Raw genomic sequence first — 24,730 nt, 5'->3', positions numbered from 1 at the left:
TCCAGCAACCATTATATTTTTAGCACATGAAACTCAAATGTATAAAGGCATATTTTCCAAAAGTTCTGGAGGTACACTATTTTAGTCCCAAGACATGACTGTCCAATATGGCAGATATTCCAAAACATATCAAATTGTTAACATTCAGGTGTTGAGGTTATTGTGGATTGAAAACAATATAAAGACAAAGGCCAGAGTAAACTAGGTTTGAAAAAGACATAAGGCATCTAAAGTTTTTACACATGTAGATCTATATTCTGTACAAAATTCTACTTCAGTGAAAACAAATATTAGATCCAAAATATCCATTTCAAAACCTCCATAAATACATGTTCAAAGGATTACGGGTGAAATTACGTACATTATACTGATTATAAACTCCTCAACAAAAGTTTGGAAAGTTTTTTCAGACATCTATATATCTCAGATTGTTTGTGATTATGATATGTTCATATCGTGTTGCATGTCAATGAACAGCTAATTCATTTCTCTTTATAGTGACACTACATGTACATTTAAAACAATCACCTTTTTCACGGCTGAGTACACATGTTGTGAATGTAGTGGGGTCTCAAACAGAATGTGCCAAATTGACATTATTCTGGCTGTGCAGCAAGCTGCATTCCCATATCTTTGCCGTCTGTGACCTAATGCAATCCTCCAAGATAACAACGCTAGCCCCCACAGATCCAGGGTAATCAATGACTACCTACAGAATATGGGAGTAGAGAAAATGGAATGACCTGCCATCAACCCAGACCTCAACCCGATTGACCACTTACATGTATGGGACCAGCTTGGTCATGCTGTGCATGGCAGAGTAGTCAAATTAATGCAACCACATTGAATGACCTGCAACGAATCCTGGTTGAAGAATAAAATGCCATCCCACAACAATGTGTGACCAGCAAGCCTCATCAAAATGATTTTGGTGTGGACCAGGAGCCAAAATGTTATGACCAGTGGCCTGGGTAAATGGCTCCTGGGTGCCTGGTTATTTTGAAGCTTGGTGACCAGGCTGGTGAGCAGCATGAGAAGGAGGTGCCAGGCTGTTGTGGCTGCATATGTTTTTTTCCACCCACTATTGAGGTTAGTGACTACATGTAGTGGTTGTTTGAGTAATGGTAAATTTGGCACATTCTGTTTGAGACCCCACTGCATTCACAAGACTTGTACTCAGCCGTGAAAATGGTGATTGTTTCAAATGTGGTGTCACTGTTAAGGGGAATAAATTAGCTGTCCATTGATATGCAGCACAATATGAACATAATCTGAGATCTATGCTTGAATAAACTTTCCAAACTTTTGTTGAGGAGTTTATATACAATAAGCCAAAGAATTAAGGTACCAGTTGTGTTCATCCCTGTATATCCTAAATAAAGACAAGTTTGTCAAAATTTAAATACCTGTACTCTTTAGCTCTGATGTAAGACCTTATTTTTGTTGAAATTGGTTTAGAATTAAAGAAACGGTGATCTAAAACCTACTGAAGAAACTAAATCAAAAGTTGCACTTTTGTGTTCTAATCAATGAAAGCATGACGCTAGTTATAACGTGCGAATCAATGGAAGCATTTCGTGAATGCTTTGTGTACAAATCAATAGGCAATTGCAATGGAGCAAACTGCAACTTTTAAATTGGCATCTTCTTTGGGTTTTCTGATCGTCATGTTTTTATTTCTAGAACAATTTCAACAAATGAGGTCTTAAATTTGAGATAAAAGATGCAGCTATTGGCTGCTGGTTCCAATTATGACATATCTGTCTTTGTTTAGGCTATACAGGGGGTGACCATAACTGGTACCTTAATTTTTTGGCTTACTGTAGTGTACAGTATTTTAATTTAAAGCATATCATATCAAAAATATTCATTCTTTTTCAACACAGAAAAATAAAATAATCACAACACAAATATTTTTGAAAACAAACAACAAAATCCTGTGAAAGCAACAGCCCACTTGTAGAAGATTACTCCCAAGTCCAGAAAAACTCACTCATTTTTTTAAGTAAGAAAATATCCTGTTTTGAGAAATGAAACATAGCTATATCTTAATCCTTTAGTTCTAACTGGCAATAAAAGTCTAATTTTAATAAGTTTGCACTGCAGTTTGGGGGGAAATGGGCCAAAAACATGCAATTTTGCATGATTTCTTATAATTTCAGTCATTTTCAGTCAAATTTATAAAAGATATTAGTAAATGTGTCTTCCCAAAATTTAGAATGCATAACATGAAATTAGTCTGGGTGCAAGTCTTTGGGTTTGATTGTCATTTACAAAAAACACTCTAAAAATGCATTGTTTTTGGCTCTTATCCCAAAATTAGCAAAAAATGCTTTAATGCCAGGTAAAAATAACTAAAGGATTATGATTTAGCTTTGTTTCATTTGGCAAAACAGAATAATATTTTTAATCCCAAAAAGTAGTGCTATATATTGTTCAAGAGTAGAAAATGACAAATCTATTGTCTTGAATGGCAACTAAAAGATAATAGCGTATCAAAAACATTACAAAGTATAACCAAAATTAAAATGATGGCTTTCACAGATTTAAGATTTTTAACAAGAAGTTTAACTTAATGTGAACAGCCACTAAAATTCACATAGTGACAGATGTTGATTGTAAATTTATCAAGAATAAAACAATAAGAAAACATAGACTTGCCATTACATGTGTCTACATGTATTAGAAGTATGCATTCGAGAAGTTATTTCCAAAATATTAACATACATTAGTAAAATTTTACTTCTCACATAATTATGTAGATCAAATACCACAGTTTTATTGTCACTATGTGATGACAAGTTTTGTGAAATCTCAACATACATGTACATAATGTAGTCAATGTGGATCCACTAGACTACATTATGTACAATTGTACATGTGTGATGCAAACGACGAACGAAACATAAAAGGATACACTGTATATGATATGACTGAAACTGATGTAATGCGAGTACAATGCTATGGAGAATATACATGTAAGCTGGTTCAAAACCATATGCTCCTGAGAATATTTCATGACTTTTTAACCTGTGCCATCTGAGCAGCCATCATGATCTGACGCATTGCAAGAAAACTATCTGGTGTTGACTTTATTAGAGAACCTAAATCTGATGGCGATGCTGCCATTTTACCAACAACACTCTCACTTGGAGCAGGTGCAACCGCTTTTGACAACTCACTTTCACCAACTTCCAACAGGTCTTGAGGTTCTTGTTTAATAACCTCCTCCAAAGTATTACTTGTGCCATGATTTGACTTACGTGATTCAGCATTTGCAAGAGATATATTAACTCTAAATGATTGACTAAAATCTGAAGGCTTGAGCAACATTTGACCTATTATTTTGTGTGATATTGTGATATTATTTCCCAAATCTGATGCTGCTGGAATCAAGCACTGTTCACCACGTTGAGGCAAAGTTGGTTTAACATCACCTCCAATAGCAGTTTTATCTACTTTCGAATTGCCATTCAGAGAACACTTTGGCCCTAATAAGCTCATTCCATTTTTCATCAACCATTCCGGATCAGCCTCACTCTGATACACTTTCTCCTCTTCTAGTCTTGCTTTTTCATGTTTTTCATGCATTTTCAAGTGACTTGTTAGTTGACCTTTCTGATTAAATCTCTTGTCGCATACATAGCAAGCATAAGGAAGGTTTCCAGTGTGTAATCTTGCATGCTGTTTCATCTGACTACTTTGTGTAAAACCTCTGCCACAGTGTGGACATTCATATGGTTTTTCTCCACTGTGAATTCTGAAGTGTTTAGTCAACTCATTTGGACGGGCAAAACTTGCCCCACACTCACTGCACTTGTGGTTTTTGATACCCATATGACGCATGAGGTGAACTTTGAGATGCGATGAAACCCGAAAACTTTTATCACATCCTGGGAAATCACATGAAAAAGGCCTTTCATCTGTATGGGTGCGCATGTGATCACGTAATGTGGCTTTTAAAGGGTACGTTTTGAAGCAGATTTGACACGTATATAGGCGTTCTTTTGTGTGTGTCCTGCGATGCGTCGTCAACTGACTACTTTGAGAAAAGGTTTTGTCGCAAAGTGTGCACTTGTAGGGACGTTACCCGGTGTGTGTGCGCATGTGCATACGTACTCCATCGCTACGTGCAAACGTCTTATGACACACTTCACATTCATAAGGACGCTCACTAGAATGCGTTACTTGATGATCTCGCAGAGCATCTTTACGAGCAAATGTCTTTTCACATTGGGAGCACTGGAAATCTCTTCTACCTGAGTGAATTGTTTCATGTTTCTTTAGTTGTGCGCTCTGTGTGAACGTCTTTCCACATTCTTCACATTTAAATGGGCGTTCACCAGTATGTATTCGCATATGAACCTTGAGAGCACTTCTTAAACGAAATTTCTTCAAGCATACTAGGCACTGAGGCATACCTTCTTCTTCACTTGGGTTTCGTGTATGACACTTCTCATGATACGCTAAAGCAGGTTTACTTCCCAATCCCATACCGCAATACTTACAAACCCAGGGTTTCTCTTTGGTGTGAGTCTTTTCATGATTTTTTAAGTGACTCTTTCTGATAAATGCCTTCTCACACACTGAACATTTATGCGGTTTATCACCTTCCTCGGGGTGGTGCTGTTTCATATGCCAGCGCACATTTCCACTTGACGTAAATCTTGCCTCGCACAAACCGCATTGAAAAGGTTTTTCTCCAGTGTGCATTCGTTCATGATCTCGAAGCGCTGAACTTTGCGCGAACCCGTGTTTGCAAAATTTACACATAAGGTCTCTCTCCTGTGTGAGAACGTCTATGTTTTTTCAAGTCGCCGCTGTAGTAGAACCCCCGATCGCAAAGATCACACTTATAAGGGGCATCTCCTGTGTGCTTTCTCTTGTGGATTTTAAGATGCTCTTTTCTTGTGTAACTTTTACCACAATGACAATAATGGCGCTCTTCATCTTTTGAAGGAGTCTCTTTCTTTATCTTGCTCCTTTCTCTTATCGTCCGTCGAACAACTGGCGTTGATTCAGTTTTGATTTTAATCCTAGCAGCTTCCTTTGCTAGTGTTTGTTTCAAACTTACTGTGTGGAGGTATTTTGACTTGAAATGTGCATTTATTGCCCAGCGTTTCTGATGACTTTTGATGTGTTGTTGAAGAAGGTCCACGCTATCATAGACTCTGCCACATCTCCAGCAATAGTGTGGACATAGTGCTTTCAGCGATGGATGAAAAAACTTTGGTAGATACTTCATCATGATTCATCACCTGTTCATCATCATTGATGGGTTATTTGGTGGGTGCATTGCATGACACAATCCTGGAGCCAAAAATAATGCATAATATATGTTTCTTATTAAGCTCCAAGTTATAAATTTGACAGCTATTAAATTACAATTAAAAACAGGGAAAATATGACACAACATCCAGTGGGGGAATAACACAAACGGTATACAAATGTAACTTAGAGACCTGCTTTCTAATAAAAAATTTGTCTTTTTGAAATGTCAGGTTTTTTAACTTTGTACCTTTTGGGTTATTCCCCCATTGGATGTTGTGTCATTATTTTCCCAGTTTTAAATTTTATTCATTGTTAGTGTGACACTGTTGTATCCCTTTGGATCCATCCTTTGGTTCCCTGCTGTCAGTTGGAACAGATTTTCTGTTTTTATAACTATTTTACAGTATAATTTGCCCACTGCAATTTTTTAGGAAATGACCAAAAACCCAGTACGATAAATCAATAACATTGCCTTATAATGTGTCTCGTCTCATGTTGAGAGTAACGCCATGTTGAATTTCGCAGTGGCAGATTCGAATCAATGTGTTTACGCGGTTGCGTCACAAGCTTACTAACAAATTCCCTTCTATGCATGCGTACATGTATATGCCCCAGGGGATTAGGTTTACCGTTAGCACAATTCGAATCTGCCACTGTGAAATCTATCCAACATGGCGTTACTTTCAACTTGAAAAAACTGTTCTGGCTCATGTGATGTGCATTAGCACTGTAAATCTGGGTCATTCACATATCAAATCAATGAATTTGTAACCAATACTCTTTATAGATACTAAATTGGATTCAGACTTTGTTTAAATACCATTTTATAGTCAGGTGCTACAGATGTGTACACACTAATTGTACCAATGATGGTAAATTAATCGGGTTATGTACTATGATAGAAATGTGGTGTTTTTTAATTAATCTTTCAGGGAATGTGCACATGGTGGAATTAAAGTTGTAATTATACACTATACAGCTTACATAATTTAAAAATAAGCAAGTAGTACATGTAGAACTGTAGTCCATTTGGCTTTCTCAAGACAGTAGCGTCCGTTAGTGATACAAGCATGATTTAAGGCAGTGCATCTGTACTCTGTAACATGTGATGCCACGGTAAGTGACTGGGTCATACAGATACACCACCTTTGATCGCACATGTATCACATGTAGATGCTACTGGCTCAAGGATGCTTCATTCTATATAAATCATTGCTGTTATCTTGGTGTCAACCACATTGGAACCTGTGTTGGGGCATCACTACTGACCCCAGGCACTGTCAATGGAATATCAGTATAATCAGGCTCCTCTTCTAATCCCTTTTTCTTCCTTATTCCCACAGTGATGCCATTCCTAATTTTCCATCGTTTTATCCATCCACTTGAAGCTTTGAAACCTTCGATCCCCAGGCGTTCGGCAGTTTCTTGAGCTTTTACCGAGATCTCAGTAAATGGCATAATGTGACCTTTATCATATTGAGTTTTAAAATAACATAATACTTCGCTATCTAGCTCTTGGCTCAGCATAGGATGCCCACCATGTAACTTCCTCTTATTCTTCATTTTATTATCCGTCTCGCTCAACTTTTTCAATTGTTCATATTTGCTATCCCATTGACGTAATGACTTTCTGTCACATCCCCAGGTAGATACTGTCATACATGTATTTCTTCCAGCACTGCGGAACCAGTCAACAATTTCTACTTTTTCCTCTACAGTCCAAGATTGTCTTTTGGTTGGACCACGAGGGTATGTGCCTTTATTATCATCATTATCATCATCATCATCATCATCATCCAATGTCTTGCCCCTTTTCCTCTCATTAATAGCACTTAAATGTGAAGCATACAAGTCATAGTTTTTATCCCAGTGTGCTATTGTCTTTCTATTACAGCCCCATTTTGCTGCAGTCAAGCTTGGTTTACTACCATTTGCACGATGCCAATCTAACACATCAATTTTCTCTTTCAAACTCCTTTTCTTCATCTTGAGTGATGCATCCTTTTTTGAACTTACTACAACTTTCTTCCTGCCCTTATCCACTTGAGTTTCACTCTGATGTACTGTCTTTTTATGTTGGTCAAGTTTTTTCCTTTCTGCAAATACCTGTCCACAAAATTTGCAAGTAAATTTCACCGTATTTGGATGTTCTGTTTGTTTGTGCTTCATCAATTCATTCAGTCCGTCGCCTACATAGCCACAGTCCCAACATTTCTGTGGATTTGTCATACCAGCATCATCACCTATATTTAACTGCACTGCCTCACAATCATCACTGAGCAATTCTGGTGGATTAGGTCTTTTATGGCAATTAAAACTCTTGATCCTTCCAAAACTTTCCCCACAGTACACACAAACATGACACGACTGACTGTTCTCCTTGATACAAGTAACACCAGTCCCTGTACTCATGTGTTTACGCCTAGCCTTCACTTGTTCCTGGTCAGTATGAAGATGAATAATAATTTCAGATGTGCTAGCTTTGTTAATGGTAACCTTACTATTATCCATGCCTTTTGATGAGCTACAGCTGGCCTCTTGTGATTGACTTGATGACATCTTGATATCGGATTTTAGCTGGTGAAGATGGCTTAATGGAATTTCACTGTCAGCCATCTTGTGACCAAAGTTGTAGCTTGCTCCTCAATAGAGAAATTGAACTGGATTTAGTCTGTGAAAATACAAAATATGGCATCATCATCCAGGGATCTTCTATAAATATATGCAATAAGATATTTATGTAGGTTGTACAGGAATTAAAGATGTCACGCTGCATGTGCGTTTTCCGTATTCCGACTTTCATGGAGGCTCAGTGATGATTGATTCTCCTACTATTTCCAGTGCCTTGTGGGCAAAGTAGACAAGAAAGTCCAGATATTATTATGGTGTAGTGTATGTAGGTTTTATGATTGTACATGTATGTATATATCAAACAATAGGGACAAATATAAGCCTCTAAGGGCTCATATTGAAATACCCTACCACGTTTTCACACAGAAAGAAGGCAGGATTCCCCTCGCTACGCGCGCGCCTTAGGAAAGCTCGGTCAGGAAAGCTCGCTCCTAATTTAAATCAGTGAAGTGGCTAATTGCAGTGCTATAATCACACAGGATTTTAACAAAAGAAGGCTAGCACAGGAAAGCTGCAGGAAGGCGCACACCTTCCTGTGTAAGGGAATTTCAAAAAGAGCCCTAAGTTAGCCAAGGGTTTTTCATGCGCTTGATTTCAGAGGGGCGTAAGTTCATAACAGGAACAGCCATGCAGAAAATGAACAAGCGTACCGGGACGTAGGCCTACTGATATATAATAGAATATCGATTCACGGTCAAGATATGAAACTTGGCTTAGCTCGGGAGTCGGGGGTCATGAGGGGCGTAACGGGCCGGATGCCAGGGGGCACAAGTCGTTTTCGGCAATCCCGTCCGCATAATGGCTCTTAATCAGTACTATTTAGTTCTAATAACTGGTGACATTATTTCTTTGAGGCTTACTGTATTTTGCGAAACAAAACAGATTTTTAAGGTGTCCCTAAACTAGTTTATGATTTGTTATTATTCATGTGTTTTATGATTTGTTATTACCGTAACCACTCGGGTATAAGCCCACCCCCAGTCCCCCCCTAGATGGCAGATTTCACTTCAAAAATGGGGGTGGGCTTATAACCGGGGAAGGGGCTAGTACTTGAATTTAGTAACAAGAAAAATCATCCCTATTTGTATATATGCCCAATGTACCAGTAATTTCTATCATCTTAGTCAATTTCTTAAAATTCTAAGTGTGGAATGTTAATTATCAACTGATATTTTTTTTTATTTGTTCTTAAAGGAGGATTTTGTGATCCTAGCATCCTCTTTTTATGACATTTTTCAGTAGATATCCAACGAAAAAAGCTTATTTCCAAAATTTCAGTTGATTCCGATTTTGCGTTTGCGAGTTATGCATGATTATGTGTATTACACTGCTCCATAGACAATGTGTTGTAATTTCGTTCTGGTGCACCAGAACGAAATTCAAATTTGGCGATATTTTTGCTAAACGAATTAATCTGCAAGAAATATTTGGTAGGCCTACATAAACATTATGTAGCCAGAGGTATCCAGTGGTGTAAAAATCTGAACTTTTTTTGGGAAAAGTGAGGGGATGAGGCTGTGGATCACGAAATGCCCCTTTAAATGTGAGAGAAAAGCAAATTTTAGTACTGGGCTTATAGCCGAGTGCACCCTTGTTCCCAGAATGTTTTGAAAAATAGGGGGTGGGCTTATACCTGAAGGTGGGCTTATACCCGGGTGGTTACGGTATTCATGTGTTTCATGTGTTTATTATTTAGAGGTTAATAACTGCGCATCGGTTATTTGGAGGGCATTGTGAAAAATCTATAAACATTTTGCCTTTGGAACTGAGGGATATTCCGAGGTCCAAAGCAAAATGTTTAGATTTTTCACAATGCCCGACATATTACCGATGCAAAGTTATTAACCTCATTCATAACCGTCACTTCACCTTACAAAATAACACAAAATTGTGCTCAAAAGTTGATAAAAGATGATTTTGACATCTTCCCTTTCCCAAAATCGATCAGGCTAAAACATGACGACCAATAACAAAAGTGCGTATCACAATCTGTGCAAATATGGTACCGCGCAATCCAAATATGGCAGCCAACAACACGCAAACGCCGGTCAATTGTGTGCGACATTGGAACAATTACGCATTTTGCTGTCAATTGTGAGATATTAATGACCTCGATTTGCGTTCGCATTTTCACAAATAACTAAATGTAATTGGATCGCACACATCGCGTTTATTAATGAGGTTATGAATCATGTGTTTATGCCCAAGGGCATAATAAACAACCGTTTTAGTCATGAAAATATATGAATGAACCCCGTTCAAACATACCAGAACATTTTGTGATTCTTATTTTGAACATCAAAATAATAACAAAAAATAACAAGGATTATAACATCATTAAAAACCATGAATTTTGCTACCCTGCGATCGCACATCATGTTCATACATACGGCTACGCACTATATATAACAGCGCGTGTGAATGGTGTGATTGGTCGAGAGCCGGGCATATAAACAACGTATATATGCCCGGTCCCTGATGTGAGATCGCCGGGCATGCAGGTAGGGAAAATGAAGGAAAATTCATGTTTTTTATTTTAATAATGTTACATTTTGTAGTTGTTACCGGTACTTGTAATTTTTTGTTATGAAATAATCACAAAATGTTCTGGTAAATTTAGCACTGCTGGTAGTCCGAATAATCAGACCCAGAACAAATGATTAATTTCTGACATTATCGTGTACTGGGTCTGAACTGTTTTCATTCGAAATCTTTATGGCAAATTGGACAATAGAAGCACATGGTGCTACTTCACAGTTTTTTAATCCCCTATTCATGTTGCGTGAATCACTGATTTAGTCTCTATTGTGGACCATCCTTTTGATACTTGAGTATTTGGACAAGCGGAACAGGTTTGACAGGCCCCTTTGTCTACCTCTCTGTTTGTAAACAAACGAGGAGGTCGAAATCGTCCTCCTCGCCGAATACGAAAGTCAGCATAATAGTACGGCACTACACTGCTGGTATGTATGGGGTTCATTCATATATTAAATCATATATTTTCATGACTAAACAGTTAATGTTTATGCCCTCGGGCCGCAAGCGGCCCCTTGGGCTGTTGGGCGTAAACAACCGTTTAGTCATAAAAAATATATGAAATGAATGAACCCCTAAATTCATGAATACAAATTTACAAAATAAAATATCAATTTTCATCTTGCAAGATAAATGAAAATTGATATCAATTCTTACATTAGTTACAATTCATATTTACCTTTAATGATTATATACTTGAAAACAAAACAATGTACACATCACATTCATAAGATAATCATACAAATCTGTAAAGCTACAGTTGTAATGTGTACTGCATCTGAATGCGAGACGTCTCACCCCGAAACCTATTCGCCCCAAAAAAGTTCACCCAATACACATTACATACCACGACCAGTTCGCCCCTAATACACGTACATACCACGCACCAGTTCGCCCCAATTGACTCACCGTGTATAACGTTGCCGTAGCGTGTTAAACATGATGTAAATTACTTATAAATCGCCAGTATAGCTATGTAATAATTTATATAATATATATGGCAAAACAAAACATTATATAAAAGAAAATAAAAACAACAAAAAACTCTTACTCTTGCGAGTTTTGTGTATTTTTATTTTACCGACTCAAACTCAGTTAAAATAAGTTTGAGATGTTCAACACTTTCAAAACTTGCAATCCTATAAACATATTAAATCAGAGAAGATCTTCTTTGACATAATGAAACTATTAAAAGGACTGAAAAAAAATATATTTGGCAATTTTGCGTACAAATAGCAAAACAAACGCCAGCAGCAGCTTTGAGATGTTTTGTGGGTTCCGTGCTGTGCACCGGGCTGTACACTGACTTTTGCTCGCTTTTTTTTGCACCGCTGTGTAAGCGGCGGATATTTGCTGCCACTTCCGCGAAAACGCCGGGTGTGATATGTGTTCAATCCTGGTTCAATCAATGGTACCGTGACCAAAGCACGCAAAAGTGCCAGAACACACCGACGGCGTACCTTGCTTGACAAGTCCCCGCGGCCGTGTGCCTTACACACTGATGTACGATCGATTGCTTGACAAGTAGGCCTAGTATGCTCTCAATTTGATTAAGACCCGGAGGTAGTGCCACAAAGAAGAAAAAATGCAATGATTTTGTTTGCAAAACTGGTTAAAGCCCAGTATTAATACGATTTCTGTCAAATTTTAATTTGGTTATTCTTTGCCAAATATTATTATAGTAACAACTGTCAGGAAAGTTTTCTGGTCATTCCAAACTGTGATGTTCTAAAATAATCAAAGATATAACAATTTTTAAATTCAGATAATTATATATTCATCCTCATATAGCTTGATATGCGCGTTACAACTCTTTACAATAACTTATTATATATATATATCTTTAATTGAAATGCTATTATTTTAATTATATAATCATAATTTTATAATGTTTCAGATATATTGTACATTGTAAATGACAGTTATCATGATTCATTTTGTTCTTAATTTCTGCAACTTGACTGTCAATCACAGACTAATTATGATTGATTTAAACACCACGGGACATCTTACTTTGTACGATGTGTCCTAATCCTCTCAATATGCCAACAATTTTAAGGCGGGATGTTTTAACTCGATGATGTTAATACAAATGTCGGCCTATATTTATTGATTTATATCATACGCTAATACATAATTATTCCCGGAATATCATGATTATATCGTTATGAACACGGCAAAGTGCCGAATACGCAAAATTGCTGTTCTGAGTAAACGCCTCGGCGTTTGAAAATCTTGGTACCATGCTCGACCAATGGGCTCAATCGATCCAATTTTATATCACAATTTTGCCCCCGAAATACCCATGACCGCAAATAATTAATTCCTCTAATTTAATTTTCTAGATTTTCTGAAAGTAAGACGAACTCAGTTTCACCCCATTCAAACTTGCTCAAAATGTTAATCAATGTAATTTGTCAGTCGAGTATACCTGTCTTAAAAGGGCATTTCGTGATCCACAGCCTCATCCCCCCACTTTTCTCAAAAAAAGTTGAGATTTTTATACCACCGGAAACCTCTGGCTACATAATGTTTATGTACAAAATAGTTCTTGCAGATTAATTCGTTTAGCAAAGATATCGTGAAATTTGAATTTCGTTCTGGTGCACCAGAACGAAATTACAACGCATTGTCTATGGAGCAGTGTAATACACATAATCATGCATAACTCGGAAACGCAATATCGGAATCAACAGAAATTTTGGAAATAAGCTTTTTTCGTGGATATGTACTGAAAAATGTCAAAAAAAGAGGATGCTAGGATCACGAAATACTCCTTTAATTGTTCATCGAGTGGTTACGGTATTTATTTTATTGAATTCATACTAAAATATGCAACGAAGGTACCATTGCGCCAATTCACCAATTCAAACATCTATTTATTTTTGGTAACAAAGGACCACTTCGTATAACTTCCAAATCTGGGTGCTTGATGTGTGAAAATATTGGACCCAAAACATAATAATGATAAGATTGGATTGCTCTTTGACTTTGTCCAATCAGGGATTTCCCTTTTAACAAAGGAGCACCGGCGCATTGCAGCGCACTGCTGCACAGTAGCATAATCTATCGGCATGATGAAATAACTGTCAATTATATACAAATCAGAGAGTGATGAATTTTATGATGGGCTACAACATCACCTGAATTCAGAAAGTCAATAAGAAGGAGAAACGTATCTTGATGGGGGATTTCAACGCCAAAATAGGCTCTGACAGTAAAGCTTGGACCCCCGCAATGGGCAAGTATGGTATTGGTAAGATCAACAGCAGATGTTGTTGAAGATCATCAACACCGCCTGGGTTGAAGGAAAAATCCCTGAAGACTGGAGTAAAGGTCTAATAACCCCTGTATACAAAAAGGGCGACAAACTGGACCCAGCCAACTACACACTCTAATGACGGCCTATTCATTTTTTTGAATAGCAAGTCTATTCATTTTTTTTTAAATAGAAACTCGTCAATTTGAATAGATCCCTTATCATTTTTAAATCGAATCATACCGTTTGATGCGATTTAGTATCAACATCGCAGAAAACTTTGAATCGACACACTCGTCAAAATGACGCCAACGATAATGAGGGATTTCATTGGTCAAAAGTACGCACGCTGCTGTATCCGGTGTCTTTTGCTTCTTGGTCGGCCGCCGTTACACATTTGTACAGTACGGTGGAGACATAGGCACGGATAAAAAACACAGGACAAACGCTATTTAACACCATAGATTATATATTTTCAAGCAAATACATTAGAATTTTCTTCCATCCACTTTTGAGACCGTAATTTTATAGATAATTTCTGTAGTATGTGTCACCATGCTCTCAAATACACTTGATGGCTATTCAACACCACGGTGATAGTCTGAGAGAGGAACAGTGTTGGTTCAGGATTTCCAGAGGCACCTCAGATGCGGTATTTACAGTACGCCAAATCTATGAAAAGGCTAAAGAAAGACGCATTCCAATACACTGGAACTTTGTAGACATTTTTAAACATTAAATAGGCTATCGCCCTTTTTTTACATTTTTAAAGTAAAAACAAAATTGAAGAAGAAAAAGTTTGTTCTCAGAGAATAAATAAATTGAATATCTCTCGTGTGAAATATTGTATTAGGCCTATATTAAAGCCACGATTTCTCCGTGATACGGAAAAATTCACGGAATTCGGGGTTTGCCCACGGAAATTTGAAAATGCCACAAAATAGTAAAAAACTGTGTAAAATGTCTAACTGTTGTGTTGATTTGCAAAATAAAACAAAGAAAAGTGATTATTTGGCAGTAATCAACCATTAAACAACCCATTTTAGCATTAATTCTAGGCCTACTACAGTAAAGGGTAATCACTTAAAAAACATGTTGTTTTCAATTTTCAGTGCTTTATAATTATTGGAAAACGGAAAATCACGGAAATCGTCCAATTTGTAACACGGAATTTTAATTTCGTAACACGGAGAAATCGTGGCTTTAGCCTATATTATGTTGTAAAAGAATTAAATGGGAAATATTTTCCATTTCGGATTCTAGCGGAAAGAAAACACATTCGGATTTATGCGCATAAAAGTAACATTTTCCAATTCGCGCTCAATTCTTTTTATTCTGTTCAATACTGTTCATGAAGGTGTGCGTTGTGTAACTTGGGGTGGAGGGGTGTATAACATAGTTGTTTTTAAAAGGTTTAGTATGCCTACAACGTCAGAAATCCCATTCTTGCATGAAAAGTAGCCTATACATTACCGGATACATTACCATGCATGAAGATATAATAATGTCTATAATACATGCTGCATGCATGGAAGACACCATTATCAGGAGTAGGCCTAATGTTGGAAACTCCATTCTTCCATACCAGAAGTTCAGCTTTTTCCTCTGGTCTTAAATTAAAATAAATATCTTGTTGTTTTCTTTGGTTTTAGATTTCAATAACATTTGTCAAAGTGTCAAAGTGATTTTCCATTTCTGCGCCAAATTTCAAGTTTGAGCATATGGGTGACCGATCATGACGTTGTGTGTGTGTGGGGTGGGGGTGGGTGTGGGGGGGGGGGGGATTTATGGGCGCAAAAGTGACATTTTCCATTTCCGCGCTCAATTCTTCTAGTATGTCAGTGTGTTATAATTATACTGCTGAATGAAGGTGAGCTTCAGTATGTGGGGGTGCGTGTGGGCGGGGCAGGGTGTGGAGGGGTGTTATTGTTAAACGTTATATGCCTAGAGCGTCAAAAATCCCACTCCTACATTAAAAGTATACAGTACCATGCATGATGATATATAATAATGTATGTACGTTCAAACGCATGCTGCAAGACACCATTAAATCTTTTGGCTGCCTGCAGATCTGAACATATAGGACTTTTCCCACAAAATGGTCTTGGGAGCAAAAATGTGCCTTTTGCATGAAAAAAAAGAAGGACGGGTCTTTGGATGTGGGTAAAGGAGCTCGTTACTAATAATATTTTGCCAAAGGATAACCAAATTAAAATTTGACCGAAATCGTATAATAGGCCTACTGGGCTTTAATCAGTTTTGCAAACAAAATCCCAACTTTTTCGGCTTCGCGTGCCTCCCAATATAGGCCTACGTCACATTTCAAAACACGGCCCGTAATTCTCGGGTCGTAAAAAACATACTCGATAAAATAGGTAAGTAACAAAAACCCATATGGATGGAAAAGTACATGAACAAAAATAAAATGTTTTCATAACATAAACATAGTCAGCTCAACCGAATCTCGTGGCTGAATCACAAAGGTTTCTAAACAAATTCATAGCATTACACGTTTATATATATATCACCAGCCAAATTGTTACAAATACTCAACATTTATTTAAAAACAGCACTGCCTACTGTCTACTGAAAATACAAATTGTATTAGTTACGAACAATGGATTGTAAAAACATGACAAATTCATAAAATAGTACATAAATACATTTTAATGGCATAAAATTCATAGAACACCGTCAAATTTGTTTACAAAGACATAGCAGTAAATAAACAAATTAAACAACACAATGTAAAGTGATTCAATAATATAATAATAATTAAGATATGATTAATACTAGTACTATTAATTCAAATGATAGTTATTTTTTATTGTTATCATAAGAAAATAATAATAATACTATAATTTTTACTACAATACCGTATTAATTATTATTATATGAATAGGTCGTATTGATTATTCCATAATACCCCGGCATAATACATGAATATAAATACAAACAATTGGAAGTTGTATTGATTGGCCATATGACCGCATGCACTGCATTCACGGCACTTTACAGTTTACACAGTGAGTCAATTGGGGCGAACTTGTCGTGGTATGTACGTGTATTGGGGCGAACTGGTCGCGGTATGTACGTGTATTGGGGCGAACTGGTAGTGGTATGTACTGGTGTGGGGCGAAACGTCCTGACACCCTGCATCTCTAGTGGTAGCAGAATTCAGCAGCTTGAGAAAACAATTAGGACAGGTGTTGCCATTTCCTTTTATAATTGAGGGTCAATGTGGCAAAACCAATCAATACCTCACATAAGGTTGTGAAATCGCCAGTGGTCCACTACAACATACAAACTACAAAGACTACAAAACCCACCCAGTTCTTCAAAATGTACTAAAGTGTCGCTTAAGTTAAAGATTATAAATAAGCATGATTACGGTGCTACTTTATTTTCCTTCTTCAAATGTTTTTTATCATGTACATGACATGGTATGAGATCAAATCACTTTTGATATTGGAATTATACATTTAAACATCAAACAATAAAGGAATACAATAATTTATTTTATTTTATTTTACATGTATTATTTTTGTTATGATTACTATAGTCCAGTTTTTTGTTATTTATTCAGGGATTTGTTTTATTAAGTTTACTTTGGTATATTTTGTTTGTTTAATTCCGGGGGGGCACTTCCATAACGGATATGCATCATGTGCCTCGGGATATACCCCCTATTTCAAACCGACGTGTACCCAATGACCCCCCTTTTTGTGTTATTGTCCTACCTAATACCCAATGACCCCCCTTTTTTTTCTATTTCCTGCTACCCAATGACCCCCTTTTTATTTCCAAAGTTAGGTAGTATTTGTGTTCTCCTCAAGAAATAATGGGATTTTTCAAATTCAATCATCCAGTTGCTTCCAATTGTATTTTGTTCCCAAGGTAGCCAAGTTTCTTTTTCACAGTTTTAGCACTTATTTGTGTGTACTCAATATGACACCTTTTTGGCAATCTTGTACCCAATGACCCCAATTTTACAATTTGTTACCCCAATGGCCCCTTTATTTAACGTTAACGGGGGGGTCAGTCCCATTGTGGCCTGTACACCATCCGCGATAATGAAAACGCGTAAAAAGGGTGGTTTTTCGAGGAAAGGCACGATACGCGCAGAAAACAGAAAAAAGGGTAGCAAAATTGCAATGGCTATAATACGCGGAAATGAAATTTAGAGTATGAAATTTGATGCAAGGAATAAAATCCCTGTTTAGGGTATCGTTTTAGCCAAGGATTAAATCCTTGTTTAGGGTGCTTTTCAAAAGTTGATTGTCGCAGATGGTGTACAGGCCACAATGGGAGTGACCCCCCCCCCCGGGCCCAGGGGTTTAATTAATTACCCTACACTAGTCCTCAAGCAATTTGCCAATCCCATCGCTTAGATACACCCTGAGCTTGGGCAGGGGCGTTGCTAGACAAATCAGATTGGGGGAGTGCACAGCATATTTTGCTGTCGGAAATATTTTTTCACCTAATAAAATTGTAAATTGTAGATCTCAAGGGTGCTCAAGAATATAGGGGAGGGGGGATGAGGATCAAATTTTTTCCTCAACTTTTTTTCTTCATTATAGTGACTACTTTTACATTAACAATATTGTATAACAACAACAGCCCAAGTGGAGTTGGTAACAACTGCACATTTAATTTTTATAATTTGCAGACAATCTTATGGTTTTGCTGACAACAGTCTCTTTTTGTTTGGGGGTGTCTCACCCCATCCCTTTGGGGGTACCCTGCTAGTATCCAAACTTGGATACTAACTCATGAAACTGTTACCAATTTAGGGATGCACCATTAGATTCTCAGGGGGTAGGAAGTTTTTGGAAAAAAAAATTCACAATGAGCAAAAAAAAAAAACTTTCCCCACCAACACTAAAAAAACCCGAAACTTTCCCCACCTAACTCACAGTATACTGTATAAATGCATGAAAATTTTTAAAAAAACTTGCCACCTTTGGCGACGAAAAAAACAACAACTTTGCCATGTTGCATCCCTTAATATTAAAGGCCGCATGTATAGTCTTCAAATCAGGAATGCCAGAAAATTATAATTATTGATTAAGGCAAAAAAAAGAAACAAGTTTGTTTCCAGTAGCGCGCATTGCTTTCCGGCGGCCGTTTTTTTGCATGTTGCTTTTACCTGTTGTAATATGTGACATGATCAAGGGGAATGAGTCACATGTCGACCCTGGTCGAAAATGAGTTTTACATTTGTTTCTTAAGGACATTTAGAGCTTTCAGAGACTGAAAACCCCATGTTAATACGACTTTTCTTTGCTAAGTTATGTCAATTTATCAATCGCTAAAAACAATATAAAACAAAAGAATTATAACACTTTCTCTGCCAATATCTCAAAATCAATATTAGCGACATCAGACTCATTTCCCTTGATCGTGTCACATATATCATTAAAACCAGAAAAAAGGAAAGGAAAGGAAAAATAGAAATATTTTAATCAGCAGTTCAACCAGGAACAATTCTTATATGCAAATCAAACATTTGAATTTTTTATGTTTTATTTTTTTATAAAAATGTTTAAAGGATCAGTGGTGTTGTTTGCATGTGTTTTTCTTGTATTATTCAAATAAAAAGAAATACCGAATTGCAGGTAGCAGTTTGTTGTATTTAAAAATAACACAAAGCGCATTGAACTTTATAGACCTGCAACTGGAAACAAGCTTGTTTTTATTTTGGCATAATCTTGATATTTTTTTTTCTTAATTTCTTACCTATTTACAGAACACAAAGTCTTCTCGTCCGGATCATGTGAAGATGGTTGAACATTTTCGTAACCTCTTTGATGTGCCAACAGAAGAGGGTGTTTATGCACGCATGAATGATGTGTACATCCGATTGGCTGAAATGCAAAATGTCTACCGCTCACTCAAAGGTGTACTAAGATTAAGTAAGTTTTATGTGACATTAGTTTAGTAATGGAGGAAGGGGTTCAAAATGTCAATTACGTATTGCTACTAAACAATTCCAGTTTCATTACAGACACGGAGGGAGGTATTGGGGAGTATGTGAATTTCAGGGGTAAAATCAACAAATTTTGCGCAAGATTGCAGCAAAAAGTGGAAATGTTCATAATTTTATTTCAGGTTTTTACTGGAGTAGCAATGGGGGAGGGGGCCGCCACTGCCCTTTGAAAAACAAATGAAAGGGGCCAGAAAAGTTTTAACATCCTTGAAAGTTTAGGTTTTACAGGGGTCAAAAATATATACATCCACACATCATGTCCCAAGCAAGCACAGTGAGCAAATGTTCCATATAAAATGTTCTGCTTGCCGTAAACAAATCTTAATGAAACAATTTAAGGTTTGAAAACTTGGATCCCTAAATTGACACCCCTCATTGGCAACTAGGACACCAAAGGTGTGAAATTATTCTTGTCTACAATAACTATATATTATTTTTAATATTGCAGATGATGATGCCCCAATAAGCAGTGTACTAAATGGTGTCAACAGACTATGTGAGCTTCATTCAGGGACAACAGCCCAACTTTTATCAGAACTGATGCAAGAAGAAAGACTGGATAGGTATGTGTGGGTGGGGTGTGTATGAAAGCTAAAGGGGATGAACCTGTGTTCACAGGCCAGGGTGTCCATCTCTTTCAGAGTGATTGGGCCAGGCTCCTCCACGTAAATGCTGCTGCTGGGGGATTGCTACACCATCTCCACCTGAAGTCTGTTACATTGAATAAAGCTGTTACCCATTTGTACATGTGGATGGGGAGAGGTAGGGGTGAAGAAGAGCCTTGCCAAAGTGCACAACATGTATTTATGTAAGCAACTTTATTTATGTGTGTTTGTGCATGCAAGTAAGTGGGGGTGTTTATGTTTGTGCATATTGTGGGGGTGTGGGATGGGTTTGTTGGGTGTGTCAGGACATGTATGTTCTTTTAACATTTTGTAAAGCATGGTGACCTTTTGTTTTTCTGTTACAGATTGATTACCAAACTAGAACATTATCATAAATTCTACCCAGTATTTGATGCCATGGCCAGGGAACTGGTGCAAGTTTTAGGTATGCATTTTTACTTTGTTACCTTTGCCTGTTGAGTTCAGTCACAACATTGAGTTGGCTATATAGTTCACCCAGTGTGTTGGTTGTGAAGTACTAAAATCATCCTCTGTGCCCATTCCAACATTCCAACACTCACACAAGACCAACTTGGATTTTTTTAGCATATTTGAATCAAATTGTATGCCTGCTTCATTAATTGTCGTACGCCATGGAATAGAGTAAAGATTATAAGAACGCTTCCGTCTGAAGTTCCGTCCGTCTGTCCGTCCTTCCTTCATTGTGAAAAATTATAGGCCTATCCACATTCTCAAATTGTGTTTGTAGTTGCTATTATAAACAGGAATAAATGTAATAGAGTTGGTATCATTGTGTGATGTTTTTGTTAAAGTTTGTTCAACAGAAAAATTATATCGGATTATGTTTTACTTTTGATGTTATGTATGTTTGTTAATTGGTTTTAATGGTTAAAGTTTCTTTTAGTAGAGAGAAACTGTAAAACTATACCATTGATTTAGAAACACTGTATATAATTGTTCCTGATTTTTCAATTGAGCACACATTGTTGTCTTTGACTAATATACTCTGAGTAAATAAAATGAGAGCTAAATACACTCAATTAGGCCAGGCAAATTTGTTGGGGAAATTGTAATATATAATACACCTACCCATCGTGCAGTGGGAGTTTTCATGATATTTTGCCAAATGTAATCACCACCTGCACCAGAAAGTCACTTTAATCAATTTGCCTTGTGGGATATGGTGCCATCAATCCCATGTCTAGCCACTAATCTACGCTCATAAAACTAATACCATTAGATTAAATGTCCATTAAAATGGTAAAATTCCAGATATTTGGGTTGGCCTTTTGGAAATGGTCCATGAACAGTTGATGAACATAGAATGTTATACATGCAATGTCAAATTGGGGGGCAAGGGGTATCATTTTTTCAATCAATTTAGTATCCTTTATATTATGCCATTGTGTCGTTATCATTATAGAATAAAATTTCCTTTAAAAAACAACAAAAAACTGTAACAATCCTGTTGACCCTGGCTGGAGAAAATTATAAATGACTGCAAATTAGTCTCTGAGTAAAGTGTTAGGTCAATGAATTATGCAAACCACACAAAATAACGTTGCACAAGCCAGTGATCTCCTTGCAATACAAACCGCACAAAATAGTGTACGACACGTTAGGCGGTCTACTTATTATAAATATGACCAGCTCCCATAAATTTTACAATATACATTTACTTTTTGCCATCATGAATATGTCATATGTTACTGGTTCACACTTGGTTTGCACACCTGTTAGCAAACCCAGTGACTTTGTGTTGTAATCATTTTGATTGTGGTTCCCAACACAGATAGTTTGAACCAGTTGACCTGGTAACAATCAATTTTGATGTCACACTACAGCAGCAAATAACAGAACTGCTTTTAACACAAACACACTCTCTCACCCCACACACACTTTTTATGTCTTTTTCATTTGTTTTGCAGATGTCTCCTCAATGTCTCAAGTAGTACCAGCAGTAAGAGCTTTGAAACTACTTAACCCATAGATGACATTTACCAACATCAAATACATGTAATTTGACATGGATATCATTGACTCAACACCAACTCATGAGTCTGCCGTGATCAATGCAAACAGCTCATTCATCTATTACCTTATAGTAGGCTAAACATTTCACTTGTTGCAAATGCATATGTAATATGAGGTGACAGCAATGTTTATAAGCAAAAGCAAGGGACTGGTGTATCAATATGCTTGAGGGAACAGCATATGACCATTTCACTTTTCAAGAGCCGTATTGCCCTATATCTGATTTGGTGCTCAACAAAATAGAATGCGCTCATACTGCTGGGCAAAGAATGTACTGCCAAACAACCAACTGCGACCTCATCTGTAGGGTGCTCAACTCTGCAAGCGTGTTCAATTGGGTGATGATGTTAGTAGGTGCATATCATTCAAAACATGTGGACATAAGAATCATTGAAATCCTTGCATGTGAAGTATCACAAGAAATACATTTCAGAGTTCTTGCAGCTGTATTGTACTGTTATAATTTAGTAACTATTTTTAAAAGCACTCAAAGATTCAAGTCCTTGCACACTTGTCGATACACACCTTGATGCTCATCATCATGTAAAAAGCCACGACCAATGTATATAAGAACTGTCAACTTACGTAATGACATTTAATTGACGTAACACTTTTAAAGACACAGACTCAATGTAAAGACCGATTCTTGTTTGCCTGTGCCTGCAGTAACCTCATAGTAATTAGAAGTATGCTGTATTTTTATGTTACACCCATTTTTAGAAATGGTAATAAACAAACCTTGAGGGAACCAGTCGAATATAGATTGTGCAGTTCTATGAAAATGATGAGCACTGTATATTTTAAGCTAAGACCCTACAAGATTTGCATTGCTTACATTGCCTCTTTTATAAAGAATTGCTGCGGTCCCTGTAATTTCATACTGGTTATCAGATGAGGTAGGATGTCAGTGTCTAATACCCAACCATCTGTCCTCCCATCATGGTACAAGGGACAGGATAATATCTTCCAACAGATGCTAAATTATAACAAGTAGCTCTTACACTTCTTATTGGAACCCAGTGAATTGCTTGATTTTACAGTCGAATTTAAGTTGTGCAGTTCTATGAAAATGATGGGTGCTGTATATTTTAAGCTAAGATCCTACAGGATGAACTTGGAATTAGTGTCTTAAGGGGTACTACACCCCTGTGGTAAATTTGTGACTATTTTTGCATTTTTCTCAAAAATTAATAACACACTGGTAATAAAAGTTACGTATATTATTGGGGCAAGGAATCCAAATACTACACTGAAATTTCAGTGAATCAAAACAAGCGGTTCAATAAATATGATAGGAAATGAGGTACATCCTAGCGGTACCTCATTTTCTATCACAAGTATCGAACCGCTTGTCTTGGGTCACTGAAATTCCAGTGAAATTTATTGAGGGGTGTAGTACCCCCTTAAAGGCTTCTTTTCATTTAGCTTGAAATACCTATTAAGACTGAAGTGAGTTTTTGTTTGATTTTAACTATACAGACAGCAAAAGAATTAAGGTACCAGTTGTGTTCACCCCTGTATATCCTAAATAAACACAAATATGTCAAAATTAAACCAGCAGCCATACTTGTACCCTTTAGCTCTGATTTAAGATCACATTTGCTTAAATACTGCATCTTAATGTTCAAATCAATGGAAACCATGACACTAGTCCTCTTGTTCAAGAACACTTTGCAAACATCATTAGGGCATCCAATGGAGCAATCTGCAACTGCTGAATTTGCATCTTTTTTTCGGATTTTGGATCACCATGTCTTTACTTCTTGACCGATTTCAACAACCGAAGTCTTTTAAAAATCTGAGCTAAAAGATGCAGCTAATTATATCTGTCTTTGTTTAGAATATACAGGGGTGAACATAACTGATACCTAAATTCTTTTGCTGTTTGTGTAGAAGCATGGAAAAACAGTGGCATAGTCAACGGGTATTGTATATTATGTATAGAAGCAATTGAGTAACATTTTAAAAATTGTATTATAGTATATGTAAGATATAGGAAAACTAATAATTAACTGGAGGTACCCTCTCCACATAATTTTGAATAAAACACAACCTGAAATAAAACGCATTACAACTTGTGTGGTTATCGTTCTCTTTCACATGTTCATATTTCAGTACATGTTTAAGCCTAGCCAGTGTACATGGTCCAATTCAAACAGTTTTGGCTGTGATTCACATTTTTTACAATAAGATGTAATAGTGTACCTTGGGTTTTGTTGACAATATCATCATTTTTAAACACAGCTATACAGTATAAAATTATGATCATTTCTGGAAAGAAACAAGGTTTGATTCGAAACACTAAAAAAGAATATTGCACATTTTGTACGCGAATATATATTATTTCTGTCCCAGATGATACAAATTTAGAACTTTGACTGAAAA

At 36.8% G+C, this 24,730-nt stretch overlaps 3 protein-coding genes across 3 annotated transcripts in view; 1 reads left to right on the top strand and 2 right to left on the bottom strand.

The window, feature by feature from the left end:
- Window positions 1–23,715, top strand: part of LOC140162574 (uncharacterized) — a 30,621-nt gene extending 6,906 nt beyond the window's left edge. Inside the window, exons 7-10 of the mRNA XM_072185837.1 lie at window positions 19,446–19,611; window positions 20,134–20,248; window positions 20,656–20,735; window positions 22,240–23,715. Of these exons, the coding sequence (XP_072041938.1) occupies window positions 19,446–19,611; window positions 20,134–20,248; window positions 20,656–20,735; window positions 22,240–22,301 (423 nt within the window). The 3' untranslated portion in view covers window positions 22,302–23,715. The remainder of the gene's footprint in view (window positions 1–19,445; window positions 19,612–20,133; window positions 20,249–20,655; window positions 20,736–22,239) is intronic.
- Window positions 2,708–5,431, bottom strand: LOC140151754 (uncharacterized). The gene has a single exon (XM_072174094.1). The coding sequence runs from the start codon at window positions 3,937–3,939 to the stop codon at window positions 3,016–3,018; it is 924 nt and encodes a 307-aa protein (XP_072030195.1). The 5' UTR covers window positions 3,940–5,431; the 3' UTR covers window positions 2,708–3,015.
- Window positions 6,250–11,217, bottom strand: LOC140151744 (uncharacterized). Its single transcript, XM_072174083.1, has 2 exons — window positions 11,117–11,217; window positions 6,250–7,942 (listed from the first exon to the last, which is right to left on the bottom strand). The coding sequence occupies exon 2, from the start codon at window positions 7,885–7,887 to the stop codon at window positions 6,490–6,492; it is 1,398 nt and encodes a 465-aa protein (XP_072030184.1). The 5' UTR covers window positions 7,888–7,942; window positions 11,117–11,217; the 3' UTR covers window positions 6,250–6,489.
- Window positions 23,716–24,730: the final 1,015 nt, after the last annotated feature.

The sequence above is a fragment of the Amphiura filiformis genome, chromosome 1 (genome assembly GCF_039555335.1).
Source record: "Amphiura filiformis chromosome 1, Afil_fr2py, whole genome shotgun sequence".
NCBI lineage: Eukaryota > Metazoa > Echinodermata > Ophiuroidea > Amphilepidida > Amphiuridae > Amphiura > Amphiura filiformis.
Note: the sequence above shows the minus strand (reverse complement) of the source record. Positions and strands in the feature narration are given on the sequence as shown.